A 12,009-nucleotide genomic window follows, 5' to 3' on the forward strand; every position below is an offset into this window, starting at 1 on the left:
GGTCAACCTAACGTTACAAGCTGTACACGATTACACCACCATGGTATCGCAGCCGCTGCTGCCATCGACTTGGCCAGGAAGTCACCACGCTGTGTCTGTCTGTCTGGACTGCCACCACGGAGATTGGAAGCAGAGAGGTGATTCTAAGAGGTTTGCTGGAGAAGTGCACTTAAACTTAGCGCTGGCTGGAAGTATAATCATCTTATGTAATTATTACTATAAAGGGAATCATGGGAAAAGCCACGCATCAGACTAAGGCCTTAAAATAGAATCGTGATACCTTGAGCTTTTAAAAACTGCTATTAACAAATCAAGTGAAAGCCAGGCGTGGTAGTGCACACCTGTGACCCCAGCACTCAGGGAGGCAGAGGCAGGTGGAGCTCTGTGAATTGAGGCCAGGCTGGTCTACAGATCGAGTCTAAGACAGCCAGTGCTACACAGAGAAACTCTGTTTTGAACCGCCGCCCCTCCCTAAAAAAAAAAAAAATCAAGTAAGAGACAACAACTGTCTAAATAAGTCAACTACACTCTGCAAATCTACTCTTTCAAAAGGGACACCACTTGGTAGTTAAATTATAGTTGCGTTCATTTGCAAGTATATTCTATTTAAGTTCTTTAAAATAGTTGCTTTAACATTGACCAGGTACAATATGTACAATGGGAAATAAGTATAAATGAGAAAGAATCAGACAACAAGATATTTACTTAACACAACTGATAAGACGATCTGTGCGCCCACTGTCCTGAGACTCTCCTGGACACCCAGCCTCTCCACTGCCTTCTGTCAGACGGCCTCTGAATGGACTGTTCGCCATGCTCTTGCTTAACTTTACCACAAGTGTGTGCACAGCCCTGAGCAACACATCATCTTGCTCTCTACAGTTTTGTTCAACACCATGTTTCAAGAGTCACTTAAAGCCGGACGTGGTGGCACACACCTGTAGTCCCAGCACTCAGGAGGCAGAGGCAGACGGATCGCTGTGAGTTCGAGGCCAGCCTGATCTACAAAGCGAGTCCAGGACGGTCAAGGCTACACAGAGAAACCCTGTCTGGAAAAGCAAAAAAAAAAATAAGATTCACTTAAGTCACTGTTGCCCACAGCTGTAATTTGCATATTCTCCCCTCCCAGCATACTCCATTATATAGGAAGTGTATTTTTCAACCAGCTGTTGATGGGCATTTGGATTGGAAAAAAAAATTTTTTTTTTAAGTTTAGTTTTGTTTTTTGAGATAGACTTTCTCTGTGTAGCCTTGGCTGTCCTGGACTCACTTTGTAGACCAGGCTGGCCTCAAACTCACAGAGATCCGCCTGCCTCTGCCTCCCAGAACGCTGGGACTACAGGTGTGTGCCGTCAAACCTGGCTGGATGGTTAAAAAAAAAAAAAAATTTATTCCTACTTTTTACTATTATAAATGAACTTCCGCAAAGATTGTTACTAATAATCTGATGTACTGACAGGCAGCAGAGGCGACATAGAAAAATAAGCCAATGAATAGAAGAAAAATCTCCTACAGAGCAGTCGAGTGCAAGAAGGAAAGAAATGGGAGGCTCTCGGGTGTAACGGGAGCACCAAGGAAGGAGCAGACATAACCTTAAGGAACAAAGGCAGAGCAATCCTCAGACTTAAAGGCTCCAGTCAGCAGACGCAAGCAGCACAAGTCCCAACACAGCTGGCAGAGATGGTCCGTGTCCAGACACACCAGAAACCAGCGCATGAGAGGAGAACTAAAAAGAAGTAAAGATGTAACCTAACCACAGAGCCCCAGGATTCCGGCGCTGTAAACAAGCGACTGCCCAGCGTTTTACTGCATTTGCAAACGGTGAACAGCTGCACTTGTTGGGTCTATGCAAGGCTGTCTCCCACTTTAAGCGGTCTCTTCGTTTCTACCGTTTGCCCAGGCTTTTCTTCAAGCTGCTGTCGGCAACAAAGCCCAATTCTTCTTCCATATAACACCCTGTAAGTGTCACGGCTACAGCACAGCCAGACTGTAAGTAATGAGCAAGCCTTGCTCTGCAGTGAAAGCCCTTAGAGCGGCAGAGCAGTGAGGAGGTCAGCCTGGGGAGACTGCCACGCTTCCTAGAGGAAACGAGGTTCACACAAACAACCGCGTGGATGTAAGGAACACACACTATTATTCCTCCTAGTGCTTCTCTCGCCCCACAGAGGAAGCAATAACTTAAGGATGAAAAGAAGTTACAGCTATTAATGAGTAACTCTCTTCCTCCTGCTCCACCCTCCCCCTGCCCCCCCCAGCAACTCCATTGTGTATCTTTCTCCCATTTAAAAACAGGACAGAAGGGAATTAGTGTAGATGCTCAGAACAGTGGCTCTGTAGTACATCTAGATTACACGACCAGCTAAAAGGGCAACCAAGATGGTTGTCCATCATTCACCGTGAGGGTTAGCCTGGCATAAAATGAGGTGCAAGGAAAGGTATTTGGATCTAATTTAAACTTGAGTTGTATTTAAATATCTTGTCATCTATGAGATAATGAAATTCCCAACTTTTACTAATAACTAAAAACTGTTAACTTCAAAGCCCGGTGTGGTGGCACATGCCTTTAATCCCAGCATTTAGGGAGGCAGAGGCAGGTCGATCTCTGAGTTCGAGACCAGCCTGGTCCACAAAGCGAGTTCAGGACAGCCAGGGCTATACAGAGAAACCCTGTATCAAAATAATAATAATAATAATAATAATAATAATAATAATAATAATAAACTTCATACTTGTAAAAGTGTAAGCTGTTTACACATTTAACAGATTAGCAAGTGTATACCTTACTTTATAAAAAACTGCACATAAAACCACATCAATTGATTGAATAACCAGTTAACTGATTTGTGTTGTGTTTTGTTTTAATCTAGGGTCTCATATAGCCCAGGTTAGCCTTGACTCCCTACCTCATCAAGAAACTCCTGATCCTCCTGCCTTCAACTCCAAAGTCCTGGAATTAAGGGTATGCCCCACTGTAGTGGATGTAAACATGTTTTTGTTTTGCTCCCAAGTGTGGGATGGGGAAGACTGTGAGAGATCAGGTGATGTTTATCCACTAGAAGATGAACCACCTCGTGGGGGGGGGGGCGCTTGGTTTTTTCCAGCTGAAACACATCTTAGTACAGACTCTGAGAGGAAATTATATATGAGCCCAGAACAAGGGGCGGGGCTTTGAGGTCTTGGTATTGTTTGGCTGCTCATCGCTCCACTTCCTTGGAGACGCTCCTAGAGAGGCCACTCCAGAGAACGCTTCGGGGCTCCCGGTTCCAACAGCAACTCTGGTTTAATTGCTGGTCTGCTGAAATCCTGCCTGCTACGCCAGGGGAATAGCTCCCAGAAACAGAGTCCAAAAAGGTCTACTTCTGTTCCCATTAACTTCTTTTCTTTCCTATCTAGGGTGGTGGGTTGGAAGGGAGATATAAGCATTAAAGAAGCTCAAATAAAGTAGGTTTTGAAAAGGTCGAAGCCTACACCCCACCACAAACAACTCATAAGTAAACTGTTAATATGGTTGTAGTATTCGAGTTTATCCCCCCCACACTGCATTACACTCTCTGTTAACAACTGGGTAGCATTTTCTTCTCTCTTCTCTTTCAACTCTGGTGCTCCACCTGCTACACAAGTGCTCCTGCATCTGCTTTTTTTCAAGACAGGGTCTCTCTGTGTAGCCTTGGCTGTCCTGGAACTCCCTCTGTAGACCAGGCTGGCCTCGAACTCACAGCGATCTGCCTGCCTCTGCCTCTGGGCGCTGGGATAAAAGGCCTCAACATCTGAGAACTACTCACTGAGCAAACCAGCACTTGCTGCTCTTGGAGAGGATGTGAGTTCCGTTCCGTTCTCACGGCTCACGACTATCCGTAACTCCAGTTCCAAGGCGCCCAGTGCCCTCTTCTGATTCTGCGGGCACCAGGCAGGCCTGCAGTGCACATACATGCACACATGCACATAAAGCTGATCTTTTAAAAAAAAAGTCTATACATATTGGCAACCCCCATCAGATCACTTACTTTTCTTACCTCCGAGTCAGGTCATCTTTAATCTTTTACATCTTATTAATTTCCTCTAAGGAATAACATTCAAATTTGTCAAATCCCTTTAGTTGTAATATTTCATGTCAAACACAGCAGACTTCTATCAATGAACACAGGAGTAAGTAGGAATAATCCAGAACAAACTCAAAACAAGGTCCTGCTACATCAGAATTCAGAGTACAGGCTGTAGTAACACATGTGTATCGTGGTAACTATGGAAGAAATAAAGCAGAGTGCCAAAACAGCCTCTTCTAGAATAAGCTCTAGCCTGGGTGAAACTGGTTATTTTATGTCAAATGATGTGCATGTAAGTAAACATGAACCTGGTTCTAATTCCACCACACCTTGGTGCTAAGGACTGAGCGCGCAGCCTCAGGCATGCTAAGCAAGCGCTCTACCACTGAGCTACATCCTCAGCTCCTCCACAAAGTCTTATCTCTCCTCAAACTCTATTTGAAAGATAAGCAGAAACAAGTTGGCAAGTAGCAAGACTAATACCTGCAAAATGAAGAGAACAGTTAACTGTTCTTACTTAAGGAAGTCGAGGCTGGGTGATGATGACTCAGTAGGGCAGAGTGCATGGGAAAATACACACGCGCGCGCGCACAAACACACACACACACACACACACACACACACACACACGATGACTCAGTAGGGCAGAGTGCATGGGAAGATACAGACAGACAGATAGATATAAACACACACACCCCAACAGCTACCCAAGGACTAGAGAAATGGCTCAGCACTCATGAGTCTGTACTATTCTTCCAGATGATCCGAGCCTGATTCTCAGCATGCACATCAGGGGTCTTAGACTTATCACTCTTGGCTCCAGAAGATCTGACACCTCTAGCCTCTGTGGGCACTGGTAGACACACACACACACACACGATTAATAACAAATCCTAAATTCTCTGATGAAAGAAAAAACATAGCACAAAACAAAAGAGAAGAACGTGGAGAAAGGGGAACCTAAGAGGCCGTGTTTGCCAGGAAAGACAAAGGCAGGTACACAGCCCTAAAGGTAACATGGCTTCCAGTTCATTGTGCTCAGTGCTCAAGTCAACAAAAGGTGATGCTCACTTTGACGCTGAAACACGGTACTAATGTGAGAAACCAGTGCCTGAAATGAGATGGTCAAACCCGAGACGAAAATGAAAACAGTGCCCACCCAGGCAATCAAGGCGGGAAGGCCGAGTGTGAACTGAGCTGACAGGACTTCCAAGACTGGTGAAATAGCGCCCATGGCGACTGGCAAACTGGATTACAAACTATAATGTGGAAGGAAAACACTGGACCATTTAAATGTGTTCAACATGTACAGCACAAAGTACCATATTTACCAATGATAACTAAAAATGTAGCATCTGAAGGTCTGGGAAGAACAAGCTGAGTGACAGAAACTCCTGGATTTGTATCTTGTCTTTATCATTATTATAAGGGGGAGGAAGGGAGGGAAAGAGAGAGGAAGAGCAAGAGCTCCTTCCACCTTGGTGTCCAGGGACCAAATTCAAGGGCTGTTACCTTTAAGCCATCTCAACAGTCTAAATTTCCACACGTCTTTAAGCTAAAATATATTAAAGAACTCAGTCTTTAAAAAAAAAAAAAACTCAGTCATTTTCTTCATTTTGGAATCTAAATCTTTATAAAGTCAGTAGCAAAATTAAAAAGAAATTCCACCAGGATTAAAAAAAAAAATCAAGGCAACACACAAAAGTCCTGATTCTCCCTGAGCATACTCTGTAAGCCAACAATGTAAACTATGCAGAACACTGTGAGCTGATGAGTAACTCGAGATACATGCTCCACCATACCTAAGTGCAGCTGTTTTATTAACTGGCTTATACGCTTACAATCTTCAGTGTCAAAGGAAGGCTAGTTTTAGCAACAATGCCGGTCCTGGTCATGGTCTTCTCTGGCACAGTAGTTACTTAATTAAAAATCCTGCCCCAAAGATCTGTGTCTATTTCTATGTGCAGATGGTACATGGATGTGTGTGTGTGCAAATGAATGAGGAAGCGTGTACTCTCACATGCATGTGTAGAGCCCAGAAGCCATGACGGATTTCTTCCTCGATTGCTCTTCATCTTAATTTTTGAGACAGGCTCTCACGCTGAATCTTGCCAATTCAGCAAGGCTGGTTTGCTGGCAAGCCCAAGGACCCTCCATGTCTCTGCCCGCCAGCGTGGATCATAGACACACATTGGCACAACTCTGGTTTTGGGTTGGTTGGTTTTTAGGGGGTTTTATTTGTTGGGGGAGGGGGGTTTGACAGGACTCTGTGTCACTCAGGCTAGCCCTGCGTCAGCTCTGTAGCCCGGGAAGAACTAACTCTGATCCTCTAACCTCCTACTCCCACATGACTGGATAACAAGCATGTGTCACCAGGATTTGTTTCCAACGTGACTGACATTTAAAATCACAAGTATGTTAGGGTTAAGGATGTTAAATCAGAAGAGCACCTGGCAAGCATTCATGATGAACTGTGTTCCATTGCTAGCACTGACTGTGGAGTCAAAGACTGCTAAACACGGTCAAATAAAAGAAAAAGACTTTACATTAAATATGTTCATGACAGTAAAACTAATACTTTCCCCAGTTAGTTGGTTTTATTGCTCATCATACTAAGCTCTAGAATTTAAAATTTTCTTTTCTGCAAAACTATTTCAAATAACAAATCTTTTAACTCCATTAGTACAATTAACAAGCTTTCAAGGAGTCGTTTTTTGTTTTGTTTTGTTGAGACAGGGTCTCTCTATGTAGCTCTGGTTGTCCTGGAATTTGCTATGTAGATAAGGCTGGCCTCCAACTCACAGAGATCCCCCTACCTCTGCCTCCTAAGTATTGGGATTAGAGGCGTGTGCCACTGTGCCCAGCACTTTCAATGCCTTGTAATGGCTTGAGTAAAAATGATCTCTAGCTAATTATGCTTAATTCTTAAATAGGATATACCGATGTAAAACTCAGCTAGAGAAGATGTGGTAATTTTTTTAAAAGAATGGGAAGAGGCCATTTATTAAAGGAATATCCTTATTTATTCATGAGAATGCGAGTGGGCTTGGGCAGGGAAAGGCACCTTGCTGCGTGAAGCTTGGTCCCCGTAGGTTATTTACATGGCACCAGCACAAAGTTCAGTAACTTTTTAAAAAAGACATTCTAAACTTTAATTAAACATGATATATTCAGTACTTTCTAAAGGACTAGTCCCGTCAAGACAAACAAAAACAAAACAAGAGATCACAGCAAAAGTTAAAAATACTAAAAGCACAAACTATGCTCAGTTTCTAAAAAGTAAAATATATATATTTATTACCTTTTCCTATCTGTATGTAGTCTTTTAGTTAGTAAAGATGGATTCAAATTTTACCTTTTTAGAGACTACTACATAAATTATCTGACAAACATATAATTAAGAGTTCAAAGAAATAAATGTAACATAGTCCCATGACTACTATTAAAAGAAAGAGAGGAGCAATTACCAGCCAACAATGGGAAGTACACAACTCTGAGAAAAACTAGTTACCAAGCCACTTGCAAACATGACCCACAGACATTTATTGTCACAGTAATTCTCTCATCTGTGACTTCCCTTTTCAGTGTCAATACCTACAGTCAACGGTAGGCAAAAACTATTAGAGGCTAAATTCCAAAAAGCAAATACATCACAGGATTTTACTTATGAGCCATTTTTTAGTGTCATGAAATTCCCCAGTTCTACCCAGAGTGCGAGTCATCCCTCTGTGTCCTGTGCATCCACGCTGTGTATGTTACCTGCCCTATTAGTCATTTGCCAGTAATGACCCTGGTCAGTAGATGTCACAAGTCCTCATTCAAGTAACTCTTATTTTACTTAATAATGGCAATTTCATTATAGTATATTGCTACAACTGCTCTATTTTTATTATTAGCAGTTGTTAATTTCTTACCTAACTTAATTTATAAATTAATTATCGTAGGTATGTTCATACAAGAAAAGACTGGTTAGGTGCTACTCAAGGTGTCAAGACTGGAGGTCTTGTGGGTAAGTAAGACAGGCTACTACTGTACCAATGTTGGTCAATCACAAATTTTAATCTGTCAATACACGTACATGACAATTTAAAAAATGAATAGTAGAACTGAATATAACTGGTTCTTCCTCAGTAAACAGCACTAGATCAGTTCTCCTAAAAGGACAACATCAACTTTAAACATATTTTAAAACAAAAATGAATCCTAAATGCAAAACATTATATCCAACAAAAGAGCTCTAAAAATTTGAGTTTAGAATTTGTTATAGGAAAATATATACAGTATATATGTATATATACATGTGTGTGTGTATATATATCATGTATCATGATCTTATATATTTAAAAAGTTATGAATCAAAGCCAGGCGGTGGCGCACACCTTTAATCCCAGCACTCAGGAGGCAGAGGCAGGCGGATTGCTGTGAGTTTGAGGCCAGCCTGGTCTACAAAGTGAGTCCAGGACAGGCAAGGCTACACAGAGAAACCCTGTCTTGAAAAACCAAAAAAATAAAAAAAGTAAAAATAAAAAGGTTATGAATCACCTTCTATGGAAGGGACTGTTTCTACTCAGCTTAATTTTATGAGAATTCTAATTTAAAAGGAAAAAAACCCAACCTTCCGTGGAAGCAAGGACATTTGTACTGCAGGCACTCTGAGGGATGGTGGAACTTATTAGGCAAACACGGCAAGGCATTCTATTTAAGGGAAGCGACTCAGGCAAAAGCAAAGAGGTGGGGTGTGCAGAGTGCGCAGGGAAAGCACGCGGGTTAGGAGTGAGAGAGACCAGCCTGGTCTACAAAGGGAGTCCAGGACAGCCAAGGCTAACCCAGAGAGACCCTGTCTCCAAAAGAGGAGTGAGAGAGACTTCTGAGAAGGTAGAACAGTACTGGACTGTGAGGCTTGCACTGTCTGGCTCAGGCAGAGTTTTGACAGTGTATTTCTGCAATGGGAACCTTATAGGAACCTTTTTTTTTTTCCTTTTCCAATAAAGAAATAGCAAAATTGCATGTTAGCAAGAGAAACTGGCAGTATCACATAGCGCAAGATGAGGAGACAAAGGTGAAAAACACTGCAAAACCTCAAAACTGAGTAAGAAGCTTCCTCTGGTCACCTCAGAACACCAAGGACATTATTCTGTGCCTGACAGATGCCCAAGAATCTTCCTTTGATTTCTTGCCTAAAAAGACGACAAAAACTACAAGGCAGCAAAGAATTCACTAATGCTGGGGGGGGGGGGTGCAGCTCAGTTGGGTGGAAGCATGTGAGGTGCAGCCCTCAGCTCTGCAAAACGTAATGAATTTTGTAATAGCTCAAAACAAGAGTTTTAGCACATTCCTGTTTGACGGTGAAAACTGTATCTATCTATATTCATGTGAAAATTAAGGAAATTTTATCCTTATGTTTTTAGAAAGGTTAAAAGATATGGGAAGTGTTATTTGATTTAGAAGACAAGAAAAGGCAAGGCCATAGAAGGGCAGAACTATTCCTTCACACTGAACACAAAACACTGACCATATAGGTGGTTTTAAGTAGAACAGCAGACCACAATGGGATTCTGAGCTATGTGGGGATTTAAATTCATTACAGCTGCTGCTCTGAGGTTGGGCAATCTCACTAGTTACTTATTAATGACACAATCTTTAAAAAAAATGCCCACAGCTGGTGTTTTTAGGTAAATCTTGGACTATTTTGTGGATAAGGTAAAGGCTGGCGCTCAGTTTTTGCTTAGTACACGAGCTGCTGTGGATCTGACCCTAAGCGTGGCCAGTGCATACCTGTAATCAGCTCTGGGAAGGAGGAGGCAGGAGGATCAAGGAGTTCAAGGCCAAACTGGGCTATCCGAGACCCTGTCTCAAACCAACAGTTTTTTAAAAGGGGGGAAAAAAAGAAAGCTAGCCATTTTATACCAGGTGTAGTTTCTGCACCTCTGTAATCCCAGCTACTGGGGAGGCTAAGACAGGAGGACTCCAAGTTCCAGGGTTCACCAACCCTGGAAACTTAACAACACTCGGTCTCAAATAAATGAGCTGGGATGTACCTCGGTGACAGAACTCTTGCTCAGTGTTCACATGGCTCAGGGTTCAAACCCAAGTATAGAGGCGGTGAGGTGTGGGAGCCACGTTTACAAAACTACTATATTCCAATACTTTTTGCAATTAGCCTAGTATTCAATCTTAGATTTGCATTAAAACATACTTGTAATATTGCATGTTTGACTTACTGAAAATTCAGGTAAACTACTTTTCAGGGGGACATGCTTCCACAATACCCCCCAGTCTGAGTTCATAACCAGTCTAACCCTTGAATTTTAAGTTAGAAACAGTTTGCAAGAGGAACCTAAGAATGCCTGCAACTGGCCTGGCACCCCTGAGTCGCGCCTTCCCGCTCCCCCTCTTCCCCCTCCCCCCTCCCGTCAAACGACAGCGATCTTCGCTTTTGTACTTCTGGATAGTGAGTCCGCGCTCTTGCATGTAGAAACCCCAGACAAACGTGCTCTTTATATCAGAGGCAATCACGGTGGGCACTAGCAAGGAGGAAAATCTTCAGTTTAACCTTCCAAAGAGGTAGCCTGAAAATTCAGTTTCTGAAAATTCACACAACCCACACAGCACTCCTGTAAATACACGCCACCGACAGGAAAGCCAAGAACTTAGCTCTTCTAATTCTACGGTGCGGTTAAATTATGCATTAAGGCAAATAAAATTTTCCATCATTACTCGTTCCAACAGTTCAAGTGATACTAGTTACAATTACCTAATTGTTTACCACTAAAATACAAGGAAATTAAGTCTTCCACTTTTCATCTTAAGGTACGCTTACAAGTTTCGGGGTTAAGGTCTTCACCTTCTACACTTGCTTTAAAACTGTTTGCAACAATGTATCAACTTCACCTGCCAGTAGAAACCGGACAACTCTGGGCTCCAAAAGCTCACGAGTTTATAGGTGAGCTCACAAAACTGTTTGGCTTAGAGACCGGGGGGCCGGCGGCGTGCCTCGGATTCGATTCCACAAGGGATAAGACTTTGCACCTACTGTCTGTTACGCTCGGGAAACGCGTGAAGTCGCTGCATCCTAGCAAACGTTTTCAAGATCTGCAGAACCCAGATCCCCAGTCTCCCTGCACTTCAGAGGACGACAACCGAGCGCGCGAGCCGGTGCCAAGCCCCCCGCGGAGCCCTGAGGTCCGGCCGTCACCCGTGCCCGTCCAGCCTACGTGGCCCGGGACCTCCGCCCCCCTCCCGGCCCCTCTGCGTCGCCCCCTCAGGCTCCGCTCACCTCCCTCCAGCCGACAGCTCCGGGGAACGCGGCGCCGCTGCAGGGATGAGCACCTCCGGCCGCAGCCCCAGGACCAAGGCGCTCGCCCCAGGCGGGTCCCCGCGGCGACGCCGAGCCAAGCAGGGGCACCGTGGGAGGCCGGCGCGCGCCCCCGCCGCCCGCCCCCGGCAGGTCACGTGGGCCAGAGCTTCGGACTCCCACCCCCCTGGCCTCTCAGACAGTCCCACCGCCAGCAAGGATCCCTCAGCGGCTGTGCTCCTCTGCGCCTGCGCCTCGCTCCAGGGCTCTCCCATTCAAACTGACAACGCCCCGCGTCTTTTGGACCAGCCAATGGCGACGGCGGAGGCGGGGCGAGGCGGGTGGGGGGCGGGGCTAGGTGAGCCGGGGCTCCCTCCTTCTTAAGACTTGCGAGCTTGCCTCCCAGGCTGTAGGGTTTAGTCCTCTTAGTCTCGGAGGGGCTCGTCCGCCACCAACTAGAAGCTTATTGTCCCCGAATTTCTCCCTCAGACGCCGAAAAGTGGAACAATAAACATCAGAGTTCAAGCCGGGTCTAGTTCAGACTTTGAACGCGGCAGCCCCAAACCCAGTGCCTCTTTTCCCTGCAGGCTCAGTCCCGCCCTGGGAAAGTCTTCCAAGAGGCAGATGTGAGAAAGAAAGAGGCCTGTGTGAAAAGGAACAGAGGGTCCCGTG

At 44.5% G+C, this 12,009-nt stretch overlaps 1 protein-coding gene across 2 annotated transcripts in view; it reads right to left on the reverse strand.

Moving 5' to 3' along the window:
• GPSM2 (G protein signaling modulator 2) overlaps positions 1–11,627 on the reverse strand; it is a 47,216-nt gene extending 35,589 nt beyond the window's left edge. Inside the window, exon 1 of one of the 2 annotated variants that reach the window (XM_084757246.1) lies at positions 11,320–11,627. In XM_084757246.1, the coding sequence (XP_084613372.1) occupies positions 11,320–11,612 (293 nt within the window). In that variant the 5' untranslated portion in view covers positions 11,613–11,627. The remainder of the gene's footprint in view (positions 1–11,319) is intronic. The other variant, XM_084757247.1, reaches the window with a different exon arrangement.
• Positions 11,628–12,009: the final 382 nt, after the last annotated feature.

Source organism: Acomys minous, assembly GCF_964271855.1.
Source record: "Acomys minous genome assembly, chromosome: 14".
In the NCBI taxonomy this organism is placed as follows: domain Eukaryota; kingdom Metazoa; phylum Chordata; class Mammalia; order Rodentia; family Muridae; genus Acomys; species Acomys minous.